The sequence below is a fragment of the Colossoma macropomum genome, unplaced genomic scaffold (genome assembly GCF_904425465.1).
Source record: "Colossoma macropomum unplaced genomic scaffold, Colossoma_macropomum, whole genome shotgun sequence".
Classification (NCBI taxonomy): Eukaryota; Metazoa; Chordata; class Actinopteri; order Characiformes; family Serrasalmidae; genus Colossoma; species Colossoma macropomum.
In genome coordinates, this window is record NW_023494792.1 from 36,912,523 (window position 1) to 36,935,890 (window position 23,368).

General features: G+C 39.2%; 1 protein-coding gene across 1 annotated transcript in view; it reads left to right on the plus strand.

The window, feature by feature from the left end:
* ptprb (protein tyrosine phosphatase receptor type b) overlaps positions 1-23,368 on the plus strand; it is a 69,575-nt gene that overhangs the window by 22,852 nt on the left and 23,355 nt on the right. The window contains exons 8-16 of the mRNA XM_036577044.1: positions 1,576-1,833; positions 2,376-2,639; positions 5,957-6,220; positions 6,565-6,828; positions 11,658-11,927; positions 12,271-12,537; positions 15,228-15,485; positions 16,289-16,564; positions 22,442-22,720. Of these exons, the coding sequence (XP_036432937.1) occupies positions 1,576-1,833; positions 2,376-2,639; positions 5,957-6,220; positions 6,565-6,828; positions 11,658-11,927; positions 12,271-12,537; positions 15,228-15,485; positions 16,289-16,564; positions 22,442-22,720 (2,400 nt within the window). The remainder of the gene's footprint in view (positions 1-1,575; positions 1,834-2,375; positions 2,640-5,956; positions 6,221-6,564; positions 6,829-11,657; positions 11,928-12,270; positions 12,538-15,227; positions 15,486-16,288; positions 16,565-22,441; positions 22,721-23,368) is intronic.

Below are 23,368 nucleotides of genomic sequence, written 5' to 3' on the forward strand. Positions count from 1 at the left end.
AAATGTTTTTTTTTGTTATCCAAAACAACCAGTGAACCTACATATGTCTTCTGAGATTTTATTTGTAATGTTTTTAATGGTAAAACATTCATAAATCTGAAAAAGGTAGCGGGTGCTATTTTGTCTTACAACACCTACATGTATCCCTCTGCATGAATAAATTAAAAACAAACAGACCAAAACTTTATCTCAAAACTATTGCACATGTTTCAGGCATGATGCCTGAAAGAGTGTATTCATAACCATTTCATATAATAACTTTCTGTGAGGGAGCTTTAAGGGACATTAAATTCTTCACATGTCTGGTTCCTATCACCAACACTGTGATCAATTCTGACTTAGTAGGTTTCTCTCGAAAGGAGCACTTCACATCAAACCACTATGAATGACTTTGTTATTTGTCAATCAGTTTTATAGTATAGAAGAGGTAGCACATATGTAAAAAAGTAAGCGATAGTTTTCAGAAGCTGGTTTCTGTACATGGAAGACTCACCTTATTTAATTTACACCTAAACTTTTAAAGGCTATGTGTCTGCCCTTGTACGAACTCGAGCAAAATAATGTTCAGCCATTGTCCCACGAAATTAATCATGTGATAAAATCTCTGCAAAACAATGCAGTGCTCCAATACAAAGGGAATCTGTGGAATTTCAGGAAGTTCTGTGCAGAGGAAAAAAAGAAGAAGCAAGGACGTTATCAAAGTCTTCCTGAGCAGACCCAACCATTTTCCCATGAAACAGAGCAGCTATTTTCAGCTATAGACTTCCAGTGCTAATGAAGTCAAGAAATGCAGCCCAAACAATGGAGACACAAAACACTTTCAACAACTTTCCACTGAAGGCAACAGCTGAGGAAATAGAGTTGACTTTACTATATCAGCGATGACAGCAGATTCTCTGAAAACTCAGATAAAAAACTAAAAGTGAATGAACAGTTAAATATGTAATATACAGTCATTGTAATATACAAATTTTAACACATCCTCTACAGAAAACAAACTTAAATATGGCACTTTTCTGCAAATTTTAGTGCATAATTTCTACTTATTGGCAGGTTTAACACATGGGTGAAGGAAACCCACAAAATCTAAAATGTGCAGATGTGTGTTTTTGTAGTGAATGTTATTTTTACTCAAAGTCAACAAAACATAATTTGACCAGGGGTCCACACAATTTGGCATACGACTGTACACTGACAATCCACTGTCCAATTTATGAGGTCCATCTACCCTATAGGTCTACTATACAAGTGTACAATTACAGAATGTAGCCCATCTGTTGTTGCTTTATTATCCCCCTCTACATCATACATCATTGGTCAAGTTCTGGCGACAGGACTGCTGTTCACCAGATATTATTTAGGTGGTGGATCATTCTAGACACAGCAGTGGTATGGCAGTATATGTGTGGTGCTGATATGAGTGTATTGGGCACAGCAGTGTTTCTGGGGTTTTCACATACGTGGTCTCAACCTAGCAGCTAACCTAGCACTGACCATACTCAGGCCAATGTATGCAGGCCTTGTTCGGTTTTATGTGTTTATTTTGTCAAAATGTCTTTTACACTTGTGTTTCAGTGCCTGCGGCTGTTGCTGAGGTAAGGGTCAGCAATAATGGACGCCCAGACTTCCTTAATGTCTCATGGAAAGCTGCGGCAGGAGATGTGGACAGTTACCAGGTCATCCTGAAATACCGTGAGCGCATTGTGCACAAGCTCACCATGACCAACTTTAGCTCTGAGTTCAGCAGCCTGGTGCCTGGTGGACTCTACGCCATCTCCATCAGCGCCGAAAGTGGGAGTTACAAAAATGTCACTGTGGTGCAGGCAAGAACCCGTAAGTTACACCAACAATTGTTGTACATTCAGTAAGATCTGATGCAATGTACACTGAAAATTATTATACAGTTTTAAACCAGATATACATATGCTACTGTTACAAACTACAAGGTATTGTTGAATGTTCAGTTTCATTTGTGTCTTTTTCGTGGGATATAACAAAAAGTTATTAACAGATAAATAATATACTGTAACCATCTATTTAGAATAATTTCTCAAGCTTTAATCACCACTTTTGAAATACAAGGCATTCTGCGTATTTTAGCATTTCATTTTACAACATAATTTTCCCTCTACAGCTTTCACAAATATTATTGGAATCATCTACAGCACTGTTCATTATTTTGAACCCATCTAAAACATGTTATCAAATAGTAATTTAAACCTATGATGTTGTAAAATACTGGCATCATAACAAAATCATTTTATACATGTCTAAAAATTTTGTAAAAGATTTTGTAGTAGTCAAAACATACACACACATGGGTGACACAGAATTAACAAATGATAAAGTAATGCAAGTACCTTCCCCCCACCCAGAGCCATCTGCAGTGCTTAATCCCACCGCCATCCACTTAGCCCAAGAAAACGTTCTGAAAGTGTCCTGGACCCATGCAACTGGGGATTATGATCATTACAATGTGGCAATCCTACACAACAACACCCTCCTCCAGAACCAGACGGTGGACAGGAGCCGAAACGAGTGTGTCTTCAGTGATCTGGTGCCCGGTCGTCTCTACACAGTGACTGTCAGTACCTGGAGTGGTCAATCTGAGGCCAAGGTATCCACTGATGGACGAACGTGTGAGTGTCAGCCTCTTTTATCATGATACAGTCATATGCAAAAATTGAACACATTTTCTTGATTTTTTTTTTTACGTAAAAATAAAATATCCTCTACAGGGAACAAACTTAAATATGGCATTTCTATTTATTTGCTGATTACACACTGGAAAAACAAAATGTAAAATATACATAAATGTGTTTTGCTGAGAACATATTGGAAAAACAAAACATAAAAACTAAATTGTGCAATGCCACATTTTATTTGTTATAATATGTTAAAGCCAGCAAATAGGTCTAAACAATAATTGTGCCTTAAAATGTACAGAGGCATGTTCTCTGTAGATGATGTGTTACTTATTAACAAATAATTTGACTGTTCACATTTTCTTTTTGTTTCATTTGCTCTGTCTAGCTGTCGCTCTGTCTCCATTTTGGTTAATTGCTTTAGTTGTACTTATTGATGGCTTTGAGGTCCATCTACCTAATAGGTCTACTAAGTTGGAATACAGTGACAGACTGTAGCCCATCTGTTCTCATGCACTGCTAGGTTGAGAGACCATCACCCAAAAATACCCAGCCAAGAGTGGCTCTGTGGTCAGAAACTGGCTATTAATGTAGACCTAACACAAACTGTGCATTAACAGACTGGCTACAGTTTGTACAGCATCAACAAGATGGAGCTACAGGTTTCTTACATGCTCTGTATGGTCAAATCCTGATAAATGAAATGGACTACTGCCACCCTGTGGTCTCAAATATGAACAACATGTCAAGTTTCCCATGAACCCTAGAGTGTAATTGAAATGTTGGGATGCACCACTTTGACAGTCAAAAATAAAAATAAAAAATGACAAGAAGAGCAACTAAAATCATGTTTATGCATATCGATGTATTTCATGTCCATGAAACCTTATATAGTACAGCAGGGTTTCCCTATTCCAGTCGTGCAGTCTGTCTGCACTAAACATGCATTTCGTGCATTCTTTGCTCTAATACACCTGGTTCAGCTCAAGAACAGTTATCAACTTGGCAGTGCATGTGGACTGCAGGAGTAGAATTATTCTGTTCAATTCAAATTTTTTGTCTGGTTTCCACCACTGTAATATTTCCAAGCGTGTGTTGCATCATCACCCCACAGCTTCAGACTGCTACAGAGGGATCGTCAGTCAAACATGATTAGAAGAAAGAACTGTTACTTTTATCATTAAACACCTTACTCAGCTAGTTTGGCTCCTTTATGGTGAACTGAAATATGTTGGTAATAAAGTGACAACTACATAGTAACATTACTTACAGTTTTAATTTAGACATGTAGCTATGGTGTTGACTTTTACAATGGCAAAAGTTATTAAGCTAGCTAACTAAGGTTACATAATATCAGTATCATGTCAGTATCGGCACAGATACTGGCACTTAAAATGCAGTATCGGTATCGGCGATCAGGATATTGATACCTATGTTCGATACTACGGAGCATGCAGAGAAGGGTCTAACTGCACACCTGCAGGACCCCTGCTTTTTGTAACATGAAAGACATAGAAGGTAATGCATAACATTTTAAGAAACACTCAAATACTATGGCTCCTGCATAGGTCAGGAAACTATGGCTTCTGCGCACAAATAGTGTTAGATACGGAGTAGTGCATCTAATGGCTTTCTGTTTGACATATCATGCACTATTTCGGTGTAAAAGCTCTTATTTTATGACATATACATAGTACATTAGATAGGGAGTAGGAAGCAATTTGAGATTCCGATTGTAAAGCGTTGGCTGGAAGAGTTGGACCAGAGACGTTATAAATGAGGAGACTGGTCACTGGTTAAAATATGAATGGGAACGCTCATAACGCTTAGCATAGCATTTGTTTGCAGATTAAGTCCCACCATTCAAGAAAGGAGCCAATCAGCTTGCTGGTTACAACACAAGTGGAGAATTGCGGCGCTAGTGGGGAAAGCCCACGCCCCCCACCCCACCCCCAGTTGTGAAGATCTGCACAAACGCTATAGCGAGACCAACCCGAAAAAATCACATTTTTGTCACATGAGTCATGGAACCAAATACTACAAACAATTTATGAGGTTTTTGTCAGATTTTACCGGTGATTTCAAACATGTTTTTAAATGGTAATTTGACCTTCAGTTTCAAGTAATTTGGTCTCTCCCCATTCAAAAAGATTAGGAGTCTGTTCTTGTATGGTTGTAAATAACTGCCTGGTGGAGTGGCAAAGATGGCTGCGGAGTGAACAGACTTTGGTTGTTTTTTTTTCTATTGTGCTTGACTCTCAGGACATTTAGACACCATACCCATGTCTACAACAGTATCCTATCTTGTCTCTATTAGTTATTCTATCTAGCCCAGAACTATTACAACCAGTACATGGTTATAAATATGTCCTTTTATTGTTTTTTGTTTTAGTGTTCACTGTATGTCTAAAAGTATCCAGACAGACCTTCTAACTGGTGAATTCAGCTACTTTATGGTCACCCATTGCTAATACAGGTGTTTAAATACACACACACAGCTTGTTTAATCTCTTTAGAAAAGCATTGTCAATAGAACGTGGGGCTTTGGAGCAGTAGCATGTGAGCCATCATGTCACCATGCTCAATAACATGCTTCGAATATGGGGGATAAAAAGCCCCCTAGTACTGAGCTAAGGAGAAAGAACTGGAACTGCACCCTCTGTAGTAATGGAGCTCCAGATGAATTTGTGATCCAGAACTAATCATCCAGTGTCAGTACCTGACCTCATTAATGCGCTCATGGCTGAAAACAATCAAATCCCCACAGCAATGTTCCAACATGTTGAAGGCTGTTACTGGAGCAAAGAGGGGACAAATTCCTTATTAACACCCTTGATTTGATCAGAAGAAACATTGGATGAGCAGATGTCTACAAACTTTTGGACAGATAGTGTGCATAGTTATTGGTATCAACACTCAAACAGTAATGAACAGCTATTAATGGATGCATGCCATGCCCTTATGCATGAACACCTGCACATAAAGAGTCATTCTCTTTAGATTTTTAGACTGCAGTTTCATTAGTGGAATGTTAAGCATTTCATGAGCCAGTTGTGTTGAGGCGGGGGGTAGTAAAACAAATTGCGTGACAATCCCCAGGATAAGCATTAAGAAACACCACTCAGAAAAATACATAGCTGCTATTAACAGAATTTTCTAGTAAAAGATTGCATGAATTGTCCTTTGACTTTATATACTGTTTTTCTGCCAGTACATTTTCTTACACCATGATACAGTCATATACCAAGAATTAAAATATTGTGTAATTTCCACCAATCATGGATTCTAATGTCAGCGTTTTTATCATTTAGTCCCTGCTGCAGTGCGTGCACTGGCCCTGGCCCAGAGTGGCACCACGGACTTGCGCGTGAGTTGGGAGGCGGCAGCAGGTGACGTGGATCAATATGAGGTCCAGATCCTCTGCAACGACACTGCAGTTTTTTCGGCAGAAAAGCTCAACAGCTCTGCACGACAGCATCTCTTCTCCCCACTCAAACCAGGCTACCTCTACAAGATAGTGGTGTCCACCTTCAGCGGATCATACGTACGGCCCCAGTTCTTAGAGGGCCAGACTGGTAAGAAAAATCCTTCAATTTAGTCAATGATCTGTAGTTATATACTCACCTTATGTTTTACCCTGTACTTTCATTAACTGGTGATTTAATGAGGTCCACCTACCCTACAGGTCGGCTGTATAGGTGTACAAATTATAGCTCATCTTTTTCATGCACTTTGACAGTCAGATGAGAGTGGAAGACTTTCAGACTAAAAAAATGTAAAATGCGTGATTTATTTTCAGTAAATTTCACAATGAAGTTATCAACTGATGAAATATTGGGAACAGTGACAAAGCACAATTTGCAAAAGTTGTGTTGAATATGGCACTGAGAAGTGTAGTTTTGTCTATCATCCCCTACAGTACCCAGCCAGGTTGAGAAGCTCCAGCTCATTCCTGGAAATCTTAGGGGCAGTCTGAGGGCCACCTGGATCCCCGGAGCCGGAGATGTGGACTTCTATGAAGTGTATTTGTCCAGCAACACAGATGTCAAGGATGCCCGTCGCATCCCTAAGCAGGAAAATAAGCTGGATTTTGAAAATCTTATCCCTGGTCAGCTGTACACTGTCACTGTACGAGCAGTGAGTGGAGAGCTGACCAACAACAGCACAGCCAGTGGGCGAACAGGTGAGGTATAGCACCGAATGAGTGTGGTTAGCCAAAACGCTTGCCATAGCCTGACACTCTTATTGCCACATTAACCCTTAAACTCTTAGACTTCTAGACGTCCTCACTCTCATAGTTACATACCTTACACTTAGGCTCAACTATTCTGGTAGTCTTCTAATATATCTTTTAGTTGCCATAGTGGTCAGTTGACTACATAGGGATTGCTTGATTTTAGAATCTAATTGCTGCAGCAGAAAAAAAAACAGTAGTGTATTTTGTAAACATGTAAGCATTTTTTGTTAACCAAAAAGCCCAAAGTACTCTGTTAGCCTGGAAAACTATACTCAAATTCACTTGATCTTGCAAACCAGACAGGTAGGCACAGTTTCAATGCTCAACATGGCCAAGAACCTGCCTTCTTAAATAGGAAAGCTCCTTTCAACTGACATGCAAACTGACCAAGCACAGATTGTTGTTTTTGCTGATATGTAGGAGCAAGTAATTGTGAAAACAGGGCTACAAAAACAGACCAGTATGCTCATCAGTAAGGTTGTCTCATATACTTGCTACTAACTGCTTTAACACTCATACACAGGTAAATAGCTAGCATTCAGCTTGAAATAGAAAATTTGTTTTCCTACACAACGATAGAAAAACACTGCATGGCCTCCATGAGAACAAAGATCTTGATAATTGTGGATAATCTTAGTGTATAATGTGCATTAGATGGACAGGCAGAGCATTAATGAGTCCAATGAACAACAAAACTTCTGCTGTATACCTTACCGTGAAGAATCTCCTGCTATGCTCTTAGTAGCAACCTACTAACCAAATACTTTTTATTATTGTCTGGAACACACTCATTGTTTTTTTTTTCTTTTACAATCATTATTCACACTTTGTCTATTTTGAATGACTAGACAAAAAGTAAAAAATAATAGTTATACTACCTCTATTTGACATTATGCCTTTGTAGTGGTAGCTGAATAAAGAACAATACAATTAAAAACGGTTTAATAGATCTGCACTTTGAGGGGTCAAGTTCCAAGCCTAAACAGACCTGAAGAAGCAACTTAAGGTCAGCTTAAAAAAATACAGAATATTTTGGAGAGGCCTTTTTTTTGCCACAAAAGCATGAACTTAATATTATTTTATTGGGTACTCAATTTCATTTCTCTCACTTTATAACTGAGGGCATGTTTTAATGTTATCACTTGATTTTTGAGCTGCTACTTGCATGAACATTTTCTTTTCTATTGTTTAGAAGCATTTGAGTATTAGCTCTTCTTTCATAGGGTTATTATTCAATGATTAATCTAAAGATTTATTCAGTAACTGCTATGAAGCTATGAGCTAGCTAACGTTAGCTACCAGAAAATATGGAGAGTGACAAAATCAAATAGCACGTTTGACTAAGAGGTCTTACGAGGTTGACGATTTTTCTTCACCACCATCCTCATCTTCGACGGGGGAAGGTGTTCCTGATCAGGCAGGGAGTCTTTAGCCTTACCAATAGTAGCCACTGTCTCAAGCTGCTGAAGAATTAGCATCAGAAAATGATTAGCAGCGAGTGACAGATGCATCAGAACGGTAGAACATTACCTAAAACATGATAGCTAGCTTCTAATTATCAGTTCAGCAAGATAAACATTCAGTAAAACATAAGTCCTGATTTCTTCGATGTACTGAATTTCAAACAAATAAAGTAGATTTATTTAAACATTATTTAAGTTTCAGTTATTTTGATATCAAGCTATGGCACTCCTTGTGAGCACTGTACAAAGCACTAAACTTTTATAAACATTTGCTGTAGGTAACTTAGGTGGCCAAGGAAAACAAGCTAATCCAACCTTTGTAGCCCAAGTTAGCTAGTTAGCTTCCGTTACCCATCCTATAGCACTACCAGCATCACAATCTAGCTTTTTAGCTGCTAGTTTACCTGAGAAGTTTAAAACGGAACACACCGAACAGGTTGTTCACAGATGTGACAGTTTGGAGTTGTACACTGCCTCACCGGTCATCCAGGGTTTGCTGCAGTGGTCCTAAATCCTTACGTTCTGCAAGCTGTTCATGGCACTACTCAGCAGCCGTATGGAGACTTGCAAGAATCCTCACTTAATCGCTCCGGCAGGTTACCTAATCTTACGTTGAATTATCATTAAATGTGCTAATCTTAACATTTCTATTTCAAACTAAGTTTAATTGGGTTCTTTACAGTTGAAACAGACATCTTGCATACGCAACTTCATGGGGCAGTGCTGGGGGTATTTAGGTCACGTGCATGTGGTCATACCCTCCTGTGCAGGGACGAGTTTCGTTATAATGATGAAGTTTACCAGGATTTCTTCCGCTGCTTAGGTACAAAGGTTTTTAGGAACAAGCACCTGGGTTAAGAGCTCCTCATAGGTATGAAGTCCTTTTGCCACATGGTCAAACAGCAGATCCATGAGGGTGTCAACATAGCCTGCAGCTGTTATATTTTATAACTTAATCATTCATTTGACAAACTGAATCTAAATGGAATAAAATGTATAGTATGAAAAGCTCTAATCACTGAAAATTAATTCAAAAAGTTCTTTATCTCAGTGGTTTAACAATTATATGAACAGTGTCCGATAAAGTAGATTATACTTGTATACAAAGTCATCAGGGTCAATGTCAAGCCCTAGGTCTCCTCAGGAAGTTCAAGGTACTAAAAGTTTTCATGAATGGCTTCAAGAGAACCGACCTCACATGACACACTATTGTTATGTACCATTGCCTGAGTAGCCGCACATTTCATTATAGAAATACGAATAATGCGGATATTAGGATCTACACAATGCACAATCAGACACAAGTGAGCTCTGAATCTCTGTACCTACCTTTAGGCTTTCTGGATGGTATTTCACATGTGCCTGGACAAAGACATCATGCAGACTAGTTGAATCAGCCTGACTTGTGACGTCTCTATAGTTTTTTGTCTAAAAAAGAAAATGTTATTATACTATTACTATATTATTGTTTTTCCTTTTTATGATTAAAAATCATAGGGATAGGCATGAGTAAATATCACGTAACCACCTAGCTGACTCAAAATTCGCAAATTTGGCAAAATCTAAAAAAAAAAAAAAATCCTAATACGTCTCACCTAAATATTTGAGTTAAAACCATGAGTTATTTCCATTACCATTTGAGTTAAGTCCATGAGGACTGAAGCGTTCATGAGCTAGGTTCCCTATCGTCAGAGAGAGAGAGGCGTGCAAGTTTGGCCGCGAAATGCGATAAAGAACTGACATATGTGGATGATGCCATCTATAATAGTTTGTTTCCATCTGATAAAAATGACAAACGTTTCAAGTTGACTCAATTTTTCCTGTGTTTTGCCATATCAGCTAAGGTAGCTAGCTAGCTAGCTAAACATATAACGCAGACCTATGCAGAGCACAACTCTTGGATAAGTGTGGGTGCCATGAACCTCATAGCTAAATGTTTTCCAGTCCAGCAACTATATCTTGCACTGAAAGACTCGTTGTTGTTATGGCCAGCATGGTTTGGTGCAAATGTAGGTTACTGCTAACGTTAGCTAATGCTAGTTCGTTTTCATCTTCGTTTTCAGACAGTATCATTTGAGTACTCGACCACAAAATTACTTGAAATGCCTATCCCTAAAATATGATAACTTGGCACTCACTTTCTGTAAACTTACTGCGATAGTAACTTTAAGTTATTTGCTATGTTAGCTAGCTAGCTAACTAGCTAGCTAACTTAGCTAGCTAACGTTATATTTTTAGCTAGCTAAGTTAGCTATCGGGCTAACTTATCTTCACTGGCATCTGAAAAATGCAGTGAAAAATTGCGCCAACTCTTTATTAGAGAGAAAAAACTATCAAATGGCATCATCCACATATGGCATTATACTGTCATCAGACCGCGTCCTTCGGTTTTAAACACTGACATTTGACAATGTGCTTAACTTAGGGTAAACCTTAGCTTAGCCAGAAATGTTAGCGAGGTGCTCTGCAGATGAAGGGACACCATCAGGCTTCAGGCAAAGATGTCGTTCAGGCAGATAGCTAACACAGTTTCCCCCCCATAAAGCTGGCGAAGCTCCCCTCATCAGAGTGTGCGCAAACATGCATCCTGACGATCTTGGTAACATTACTGGGATGCAGACTGATCATGCACTGATTGACTGGAGCAGAACCAGTGAGAAATATGTGCAATCCAATACTGCTTTTACATCTCTAGTAAGCACACACTGGACTTACTGCTCTCAACCCCAAAAAAGCTAAATTCAAAAATGCTGAACAATTTGAAAAACTAAACTTGGAAGACTAAACTTGAAAGGCTAAATATAGGTGGCTAACTGACTAATGTTATCTAACATAACCTAGCTAAGACTAAAAGGCTAAAAACTACAATATCTACAAACACAATGACTCAGAACTAACAATAATGACTAACTAGAACAGTGAATAACAAGCTAAATGCGTTGAGACGATATGTATAGAAAACGATCCATGAAAGCACAGATTTTGTCCCTCTCTCTAGTCTGGAATGATTCTCATATTTAGGGGCGTGGCAGGGGTGGTGGGCATCATCAGGGGGGGCGGTAACGTTGGTTGACTGGTTTGCATACTGTTACAGTTTGGAAAGATGTGTTCACATTTTAAGTAAGCCTGGCATATTTTATTCTTACAGAGCAATGCACTTCAGCTGTTAATGAAAAAAGGTCTTAGGGTGTACTCTTTAAGAGGTTTAAGGAAAGTGCTCTATTAAGTGTTGGTAGGGTTACGGGCCCCATCATTGTAACTTTCCTCCAGCTGAATGTTACCAGGAGTGTTTATCCCTTCTGTGTCTTGCAGTTCCTTCCACGGTAAATGCCCTTCGGGCAGATATTGAGCCCACCACCCACAGCCTGACAGCTACCTGGGAGGCAGCAGAGAATGTGTATGATGGATACGATCTGCAGCTACAGAACGAGGACAGGGCTGTGGTGTATAACATCACTCTTCCTGCGGGGGTCACGCGTCACCTGTTCAAAGACCTGACCCCAGGAAAGTTCTACTACATCCACCTCAAAACCTTCAGCAACTCTACTTACAGCGAGGAGGTCACAACACGTGGTCAGACACGTAAGACACAACTTTTCGTTTAAGAATACACGAAGGAAGTAATTCAGTAACCATGCATCTTTCAAATGTCTAACTGGATTGCTTGTAGGCTTCTGATTTAATTGCAAAAATGTACATGTCTCTGAAATGTGCACCCACTTGTATGTCTTTCAGCTTTGTGTTCACAGTAGAATGTGGAATATGTGTTTACAAGTACAGATAAGGAAATATGTATCATCATTTTTTTTTACTGCAGTCCTTTGCCTGCCCATTCTCCAGCTCTCTTCTGGCTCTCATCTTGTTGCTGTTACCTTGCAATTGCTAGATGTTTATGAGAACTAGTGCTCATCTTTGGTCCCCTCAGGTCCAGCTGCGGTGAAAGGCCTGCGCTTGCTTTCCAACAGCACAGAAGAGCTGGCTTTCCGCTGGAATGCTTCTGAAGGGTGGGTGGACCACTATGACCTCTACCTGTACAACCAGGAGAACGTGCTCCAGGACCATAAGAGTGTGGGAGCAGACAAGCAAAGCTGCAGCTTCTCTCAACTGCTGCCTGGGACCCCCTACAAGCTAGTGGTGGTCAGCAAGAGCAAAGGATGCAAGAGCAGTGACTCTACTCTATGGGCACACACGGGTGAGATGCCTTGTCTCTGTTATCAGACCTCCCAATGCAGCTTCACTGTCAAAAGACTTGTCATATCACTGTCTTTAGAACAGTAAAGAAAAAAAGGTAAGGTCCCAGGTAACACAGTGTAAAATATTATAAATGTTTGTATCATACTAAAACTGAGTGTTATATTAAACATCCTGCAAACTGTGACTGAGAAAGTTTGATTGAAACTTAAAAATCGCTTATCTGGCCTGTCTGAGAACTGTGTGTGTGAGGTTTTAATATTCTGATGAGCGTGTGTAATTGACAGCTTTCTAAAACTCCCAGCCTGCTAGGCTAGCAAAGCAGAACTAAAGTACAGTGCAAACAAAGTGGGGAAAAATTAGTGTAGCAGGCTTTACATGCGCAGGTTCTGTGGTAGATTATTCCCATTGTGTCCACTCACATAAAACATTATTACATTATAAAAACATTATACATTTTATCAAACATTGTAAAAACATTGTTCACTTTACTACTGGATGGTCATGCAGGGAATGCTAACGTGGCCTGTTGAACCAACAAACGGATGAATGGATGGTCTTGCTGGCTCAGTTATGCTTGCTAGGTTAGGTTTTGTTTGTCATTAGCTTTCTTGCGGTAAGTTTTTCTGTCTTGAACAGAGAGAAAGAGACCACTGGGGAACACAGTTTTGTTGAGGATGTGTGGGCGGGACAACCCACTTCAGCCTTGTGATTGGTGAGGACACTGATTACATAAGCACTGTCCAAGGTTATGACTGCCCAGTTTACATTGAGAGGGGAGAATTTTGGCAAAATACAAAGATCTTTAAGTGGACACTGGATTATTCAGGAGGACATGTACATTGTGTAACTACATATATATTATTTAATCACAAGAGCCAGGTTTACCTGCATAGAAAGGAAACAGATTTAGGTTCCCTGGGGCTTTAAAATCTGTACTGTAACTTCAAAAATATTGGAATACCAGATCACTAGTTGGCATACTGAGTGTTTGAAATTTAGGCTTTTTCCCCCATCAAATGTCCTCCATAATAGGCTTTTTTTACTTTTCAGTTAATAAGTTCACCGCTTGGGTTAAGTTTAGGTGTAGAGCTAACAGTAATATACAACACATTAATTGCTTTAAAGCCCCCACCTTCATTCAGTTAAATAATGTACATCAGCATCTGCTGTCATGCCATGTCATTGTCACTGCTGTGTTGAGAATTACTAAATAATTTCTGGTCAACAGCAGTCTTTTGGTCTGAAACTGACCAGTGTTAAATGGAATAGAGGGCAACTTAACAAATGAGAACAGAGAACAGTCTATAATTTTACACCTATATCGTGGGCCTGTAAGGCAGAAGAACAGGATAAGGTGGCCAGTGAATGAGGTGACAAGATGGGCATTTCTAATAAACTGCATAGTGTTTATACTGTAATTCAGTGAAAAACACCTATAAAGATAGAAAATATAATGTGTCTTAAGTATTTGAGAACATCTGATACAGTGCACTTCATTCAGCTTCATTTGACAGCTACATAAGCCTTCATCACTCCCAACCAGTTACTGTTACTGTTCCTCTCTCCCATATTTTCCCTGTTGAAGGAAATTACACATTTTCAATTTCATAGCTCAGTGCATGCTATCTAAATGCAAATTAACAGCATGAGTCATTACCCTGCATGTGTTTACTTTCTTTTTAGCATTTACTTGTAATGACCATCATATAAATGACCATTATATAGTGCCTTTGATAATTATTTGAAAGTTTAGAGTGCACTCGCTATTCAGGTTTGATTTATGGCCTGCAGGAAACAAGACCTTGTATATTGAACACTATTTTGCCACTTTGCTACTGAGATGGAAAACAGTCAGGCCACTGAGAAGTCATCAGTATTACTCTGTAATAGTGACTTGTTTAATCTAATGGTCAGCGAGCAAGAGTTAGTAATATATGTATTAGAACATGGCTTAGTATAAAGGTGGGTACTACTGTTTAGAACAGTAGTCATTCTCACTTTTCTGAGGTTTTTTTTTCAGAGTAGCACATGTTGCTGGGTTGTTTAATTTGAGATCTAGAATAGTATTAAATTTTTAATAGTATTAGATTTTTTTTCTTTTTTTGTATTACATGAACATGGTTAAAGATTTAAACTGTCTCAAGCACACCCCAGTTCAAATAGTCTATATATGGGAACTAAGCTACAAATACAGTCTGTTTTAAAATCACTGTTTTTGTGATGTCACCAAAACCAGTGCATTTACATGTCTCCCTGTTGAGCAGCAGTTTAGCTGTGCCAGCCCTCATGTTGAAATTATAAGGAGTTTTAAAGATTTTTTTTTTTTTTAATTTTTTTTAATTAGGCACACTGTAGGGTATACAATTAGAGCAGTGATCATTTACATATACCATTCTTCGGCACAGTAACAAAAATAGCCTGTTTAGATATATTGGATAGGGAGGTTGAAAATGGTAATGGTAATAGTTTTATGTTTTTGGTACATAAACTCACACAAACATCATATGTGGACCTCAGGAGAAAAAATAAAATACAAGAAAATTGTTGTATATGGGCCTTTTAAGTGAATTAGGTTGATGTAAATTATAACAACACCTTATGACATAATGTACATAATAATACTTTTCTACTCTCTCTCTCTCTCTCTCTCTCTCTCTCTCTCTCTCTCTCTCTCTCTCTCTCACCCAGTCCCTGCCCCAGCTAGGGATTTGCAGGTTGATAATGAGGGTCACACAGACAGCCTGTTGTTGAGGTGGACACATGCTCTTGGGAGGCTGAGTGAATATGTGGTTTCTTTAGAGGGCTCAGAACAGCCGGACCAGAGGCTGGGGCCGGAGCACACTGAAGTATTTTTCAAGGGCCTTCTGCCGGGCCACCTATACACCGCTGTGGTGGTAACCCGCAGTGGAAATCTGACCAACACTATCACTCAAGTAGGCCGCACAGGTCAGTATCACCAAGCCCACAGTACACACAAATCGGAAACAGAACCATAAAAAGTTTGGAATCACTGTTTCTAATGATATAAGACCAATATGATGCAAGTACCCTACAACTTATAGATAGATTTCAAATAATTTGTAGGAAGCAGTGCAAAAATTTAATAATCTAAAAGATTACACCATGTGATTTCAGACTTTGAAAGGTAGTATATGTGTAACCATTAGGATGCAGGATAGCATTGGACAGATCTTTGTCATTTAGTGTCTTTGACACAAATGTACCCTTTATTTCAAATTAGAACGCTACAATACAAATGCATGCCTGTATCACAAGGATGACACAGGGTCATGAATCTCAAGTTTATTAGACTTGGGATCTGACTGCCTTCAGATTATTTCAGATGCACTTCTGTTTTTTAAAAGCTACATAATAAATATTTCCTTGCTCTGGATGACAGCATGTACTAAATGAATAAAAGCAAAATGTTAAATGTATCTCAGAATTTCATACTTCACAACTTAACTGACCAATGTCAATTCCTATGTGTCACTGTCTTCTTTTTCTAATGAGCACCTCTACTGAGACAGTTGTACAGCAACTCAATTCATTCCATTTTATTTTTGTTGTGCTTCATACAACAGACATTGTCTCAAAGCAACTTTCCAGAAATTCTGAACCCCTGGTGATCAAGCTGAGGGAAACAGTGACAGGGAAAACTCCTTGCCACATAATTTAGACCCTTCCCAAAATTCCTTGTTTTTACACTAGCAGTTTGCATTTGATGAGCTCTTTCTGTTTCTGTCCAGTTCCTGAGCCCCCAACATCACTGTCTATCAAAGATGTGGGCCCTGGTGGCACTGTGGAGGTGATGTGGCATGCCCCAACCAACGGCAACTATGATGGCTTTGAAGTAAAGTGGTTGCCGCTGGATGCGCTGCAGTTGTCTCACCTGAATCCTACGCGCTGCGTCCTAGGAGGCCTTTATCCTGGCCGACTTTACAATATCAGTTTGCGCACTGTCACCGGAGGGTCTCCCGGACCTGTGGCCAACAGCTCATTTGTGTATCACATTATCAGGACCGGTGAGTACACATTCAAACACAAGCACTGCAAAACTAACGAAGCAAACTCAGACACCAAACATGTTTTATTTGAGCTGCTGTTTTTGTAGTTAGGAGCAAATTGGGTAAATTAGATTTTTCTATTCTATTCTATTCGTTTTTTGTTTTTTTTATTTTTTTTATTTTTACCCCAAATATCTATTATTATTTAGTCGTCTCAAACCCGCAATCTCCTGATGATAGGGCCAATGCTCAGACGGTTGCGCCACTCGGGAGAGCTTATTCTATTCGTTTGAGGTGAACTCATCTCACTTTAAGCCCAACACAATACCAACTTTTCAACAAGGAGTTCTTGATGAAAACTGCTTTCTGCTTTCAAAAGACGCTGATGTTTTAGCAATGAAAGATGCTTGTATAGGAGTAGGACTGAAACCATTAGGCAGCATTATTTTAAAAGTGAGGTCTAGCCTAGAATGATTTAATGACATAACTTGAGGAAGGCAACAATTCAGTAATATAACAATACATTTATAATTCTCTGATATTATTCTCTTAAAAACAAGGATAGTTACATACAACTTATGCAATCATACTTCATAATGCATTCATTGGTAGAGTCTGAAGCAGCAGACCAATCAGTAATATGCAGCTTTCTGTCCATGCCGGTGTTCTGACAAATTGTACCACTCCCTGAAGACGCACAGTTCGTACTGACAGTAAAAGTTGTCAGAATGAGGTAATGTCACCCTTCAAACATCACTAAAGTTTATCATGTTACGTCACTAACGTTAGTCACTGCAATATTGTAAACTCTATCATTTTCTATAACTAGAAGTATTTAGCAGCTACTTCAAATACTATTGAACACACGGCAGCTTATCCTCCCGCAGTATTACATACAGTTAATTATCTTCAAATACAACTCCTTTTTAAACAGTTTTCATGTGATTGCCAAAGAAGTGCCATCAGCTTGTCCTGTAGTTATGTTCATACACAGCTTGTCTGGTGGACTAGCATGTTAAAATATTTAATATTTTTAAGCAACTTACTGTAACTCAAAATTATGGGCAAACACAGGACCACATGTTTTGTTTTCATGATGGTCATTTACCTCCTGGTAAGCGGGACCTCAGATTGTCAGAATATTGCCAGACACTTTATTATTACAGGCCACATTTAATGTGATTAAAAGTCGATTAATTCACAGGAAGTATTGAATATCAAAATATTTGTATTTTGCAGCCCTTATGCAGAGTATCTGAGTAGTGCGGAGTGGTGTCACTCCAGTACTCCTCCATCTCACAATCTGAAATCTGTTTTTACATTCTGACTACCTCTGCATTGCATTAGTGATGGGTCAGCATGACTGCTACAGCCTGCACAGGCTGGCCATTCATGCACAACATTTGCATTGCAAAATGGTACAGCATGCTCACACTGGAAAATTACACAATTAGCACAAACTGTCTCATGATACCTGTTTTGCTGTGTGAACGGTAGAATGAGTTGTATGTGTTGCTCACTGAGTGAGTTTTCTTGATGTCTTTTTGACATACTTCTTGAAGTCTCCACTAGAGGGCATATTGGGCTAGGAAAACCACCTTAGAAAGGCAAATGTATACAGTTTTTGGCAGTCAAAACTGATTTTAGGTCAGTCCTAAGAAAGTTTTTATAAATCTTTTTCGCCCATTGCCCTAAGGAGTTCTTAGTGGCGGTTATCATCCAGCCAAATATATCACTGACCAGCTCCAACACACACATACACACCATAACATCCTGATAGTTCTGGCCTCAGAGAGGGCAGGGCCATGTTTTTTTTGAAGTTTTTAATAAAATCCCTGCTGAGCCCAGGACTGCTCTGGAGAATTGCACTTGGAACATGATGAGTTTGAGCCTGAGAAACAGAATTGGTGATCAGGGTCCAGCAATCCTGGCCTAGTTTTTTTCTTTGGAAAAAGACGCCTGCGCGTTCCTCCGCTCAGAAAAGCAGTAGCGTTTGAAGAGCCTAAAATGGTACTGGCACCCGGCTGGTGCAGCTGGTGCCGAATAGCACCTTGGCTTAGATGCACAGACATGTGCTGGCCCCAAAACCCATTCAGTAACATACTGCCGACAGTATGGCTCATGTTTTATTCAGCACAGCAGTTTCTCGCCGTTTGTTGGCTTCTGTTCCAGCTCTGGAGAAGAAACTGCAAGCCTCTGAGCACATTATTAGACCATCGCCTAATTTTTCGGTTCATTCCTTATGCCCACTCCTTGCCTTGCTGGCAGAAAAACATTGCAAGAGGAATGAGTGTGACTGAGGAGAGCAAACAACCAGCAGCTGAATATGTGGACCTAAGGATTAATTACACAAACTATCAAAGTAGCACAACTGCCTTCACCCAGTGAACAGCTGGCCACATAGGCTCTGATTTTATAACTGATTAATTTTGTTTCTGTTAACTGGCTAATTCATTTGGGCTAATGCAGGGAAAGTCAGAAAGCCAAATATATTACTGCAGATTTAGCAGTATGTCTTTGTGTAAGCGGGGTAGGGGTGATATCATCTCTTTTAGCTGGACACTAATGACTGATTAGAGCAAACACTGTACCACTGCTAGCACTATGGATGTATTTATTGGCCTATAGATCAGTGACTAGACCACCAGTTAGGCTTTCCTGAGAGCTGTAGGAATTCCCTATGGCTGTATGACGTATTTGTGCAATGCATGAACGCAATATAAAATGATATAAAATGATCTAAAAAAATGATCAAAAATGATCTCAACTAGATGAGGCTGATGCTGTGCTACAGAATGCTATATAAGAGGATAAATAATATATTAAAAGCTACTTTTATGCTGGAATGACCTTTAAGTACCCAGTTATATCATTACCTAGTAACTAAAACTTTACATTAAAATATTACCCAAACAGCAGCATGCCAACAACACTTAGTAAATATGACAAGACTGTAGATTTTCCAATCATGAATGGAAATCAAACTTTAGAATGCACTGCATGAGATGCAGGTGATTTACACTTTTTACACTTCTTTTATATGGGGCACCCTTAAGTGGACTTGGATATTTTGGCTTCAAACTCATAAGACTGCCACATGAGGATGTCTAGACAGGTGCATCCAGTATAAAAAATAATTTGTTCAGCATGATCCTCCCTGGTTTACTCACAATAATCTGCTCTGTTGAATTATTTATTAGAGTGTTGTAAACCACACTTAATGTCATTTGCTGATGAAGAGGCATGAAGTGTTTTTTAGCTCCGCTCTCATTGTTCAGCACCACACTCAAAAGCAGACAAACATGCTGTTGGTGCAGACTGAATTGATTTGACTGATGAATTGATAGCAGGCAGCTGTTATGGGACCGTAGTCCTCAATCTCTGGAGAGGACAGAGCCCCTCTCTGTGACAGACTGCTACACTTCCTCTAGCCCTCTGATCCATACTGTAGTTTTATAACCTTCCCATCATCAACCTCATCCTGGGCAAAGGGCTTTTTATTATTAATTCATATTTTCTTAAGTAGTCTTTGATCTATTAGATTTATCCAACATGTCATTTGCCAGTCATTGTCACAGCCCTAACTGCATAGTTCTTCAGTATACATAGCACAGCTATGTATATTGAAGCGTTACTATAAACCAGAAGTGGGAACCATGGCGCTTTTGTACCATACCGCTGTGGTGCCGCTTTTGGCCTTTTTGACTGGCTGTAACAACCATCAACTGTTCATGAAGCACAATGTTAAGCAAGTCTGGTTTTGCCACTAGAAACATATGAAAAATACTCCCACAGCTTTTGTCAGTCATGACTCACGACTGCTGTGAAATAAAAGCATTGCACATGATATCATTTACGGTGTTCTACTGACATTAAGAAGAAAGTCACGGTACAACATGTTCTGGCTAAGCTAATAACATAGCTGTCTCTAAGCACTATCAACTACCAGTTGAGGTGACTATACCTAACTTGCAGTTGTTTTCTAGTTGTGCTAAAGCTGTCCATAAAGCAGTGTGTTACCTTGTTATGGCAAGGCTTTGGATTCCTTTTTAAATTTTTTTCATCTGAACAGAATATTTGTTCATTTTTATAAAAATGTAATTTAATAAAAATAATAATTCATTGATACCATATTCTGCAGGCATATGTTTTGCTCATTCTTGCAGACCACTGTTCTAGGCTGAACTTCTGTCAACTTCCTGCATCTCCCTGGGTCAAGAAATTGGCCATTGATTTAGAGGCCCAGCCTCATTTGGGTTATTTTTGCTCAGAGTTGCAGATAGAGTCACATAGACGTGGGCTGAAACCTCTCCCACCCATTAGTCTTTCTTCTGTTTGGAACCAGCCCTTTCCAGTCTTCTAGTCTAGTCTTGGCTAGGGCTAAGTTGGCTGATAAAATTGGCTGATCTTTAGGACAAATACAAACAAAAACATACAAATGTGTATTGCACAATATTTCAACATTCTGATTGGCCACCACTCAACAAAATTCTCTTCTCATTTGTGTAAAGCCTGCCCTCCTTATGATGGTGTTCAAAAATTGATATTGCAAACCCTTCAAATGTTTCAGCACCCTTCGGCCAAATTCTGCCACCACGTAAGTTTTTAAAATTTGTTTCAGTAATGATAAAAACTGACTAAGGTGTGAAGTGTCCCAATTAATGTGGTTGCTTGTTTAAAGCTTTAATTTGTTACTTATTAAAATGTGAGACATCACATTATTAAAGGAGAAGAGTAAATTACATGGCAAAAATAGCTGTTTTTTTGTGTAGACATTAAAGGATTCAAATTGATACTGGTGTCAGTTTACATATAGCTCAAGCCCTTGTCTTCCACAGACAAGACTTGTCTGTGGAGATGCTTCGCAGATTTAACATTCATGGCTATCCTCAGAAAGAAAGACAAAAAAAAAGAAAAAGGTTACTCTTCTGTCTTGAGTGACTCTCAACACAAATGTGGTGATGAAGTGTAGAAGTAGAGGCTCTAGACAAGTGATGACGGTTCACTCAGTACGAGAACAGACGCCATTACCCTCTTTAATTATTAATTACTTTCCTTCTTATTGTGACATGTGAAGAAAAGCAGGGCACTGAGGATAGATTGATAATAGGTCATATGAATCAAGCACTTGGAGAGAGTCCTTGCCTGTTTATAAATTGCTGCAGGCACCTTCTCTGGCTGAGCTAAACACTTTAAGATGAATCCTGCAACTGCTGAATCACTACTGACTATGTGACCTATACATAACATAAATGAGCATAAAAACGGCAGAAAAAAGGTGGACACTGGTAAAGTAAAAGGTTTTTTTGCACAATGGATTTAATATCTGGTCGGCTGAAGGGAGGTCTTTTTAGCAAGTTTTTTTGGAAATTAATGACTTAGCAGTTTTCTATTTAGAGAAAGAATCTTTCACTTTGGCAGTTATTCATTAATACTTGCTGTTGTCAGTTTGTCCCATTTTCATAATTTTTACATTTGTATGGCCCAGCATGACATGAGAACAATTAGCTTCCATTGAGAAATTGAATTGTTTGGTCTTTTTGTAAAGTCTTTTTTTAAGTAAGCCTTAAAAAAAAAGTAATTTATTTGGAAAACCAAAACCATCACAAACAATATGAGAATCCTTTGGTATTTTACTATGGACAATGTCCAACATTACAGTCAATTTGAGAAAATGTAGTGGAACACAAAGTAGAATTGCTTTCCTCAAATGAAGTGGGCTAGGCCTACAAGTTACCCAAATTACTCACAGTTACTTTAGGTTCTTGAACTATCTGCTCAAAGAGTAATGTGCAATTCACCACTGCTGTAATGAAGTGTTGTGCTGAAAGTTATGCTTGTGTTTCGTAGCCCTACCAAAATAACAACACAAGAAAATCCATATTTTTCCCTCAGCTCCAGGACCAGTGCTGAACATCCACTGTCACCCCTTGAGCTCCACCTCACTCTCGTGTTCCTGGAAACCTCCGGCTGCCGATTTTGACACTTATTTGGTGGAATGCACGAGGCAAGGCTCAAAAGAGTCGGTCTACAAATTCATGGTGGGCCAGGACACTGTCCTCCACCATTTTGACAAGCTGGAGCCTTTTAGGAACTACACTGTTTCGGTCACAGTGATGTCTGGCAACAAGAGAAGCTCAGCAGCACAGGACAGCGCAGTCACCATGATTGACCGTAAGTGCAGTCTCAGTAGACTCAGAAACCTGTTGCATACAGAAATTGATGGACAGTGGCATTTAAATGTAGTTACTCATCAGCATGTAGCCTTCTGAGGACAGGAGACTCCAAGGGTAGCACATGAGTTACAACTGACTCTATAAGACAACCTCTTAAAATAAGTTCTTGCTTTACTATTTAGGTGAATGATGGAATTGCTCTTCTCTTACCAGCCAGTATTTCTGCTACATACACATTAACACTGTCTTTTTTTATTCTAAGTGAAGTGTGAGTTATGTTGTTTAATATATACAGCTCTGAAGTGGCTCAAAGAATTGCCACAACCTGTTTAATTTAGACTCTTTAGGCTATGGATTTATTGTAAATTTATGCAATACATACTGGAGGTCATGTAGACTAATGCAAGGAGCAAATTCCCTTGGCTTGTCTGACATAAACTGAATAATACTTCCAACAACGCTTTGGAATGTGATTCAGAGTACTCCACCTCATCTCACACTTTACTGATCCTACAAGGGACATTTGTGATTTTGTTGCCTATGGCCATTCTGGGGTTAGGTGTTTTTGCCCAAGGGCATAACCAGGAATTATGCAGTCAGTCCTGGGATTTTAACACCGAATCTTCTAATTGCTGGCTCTCCTTCC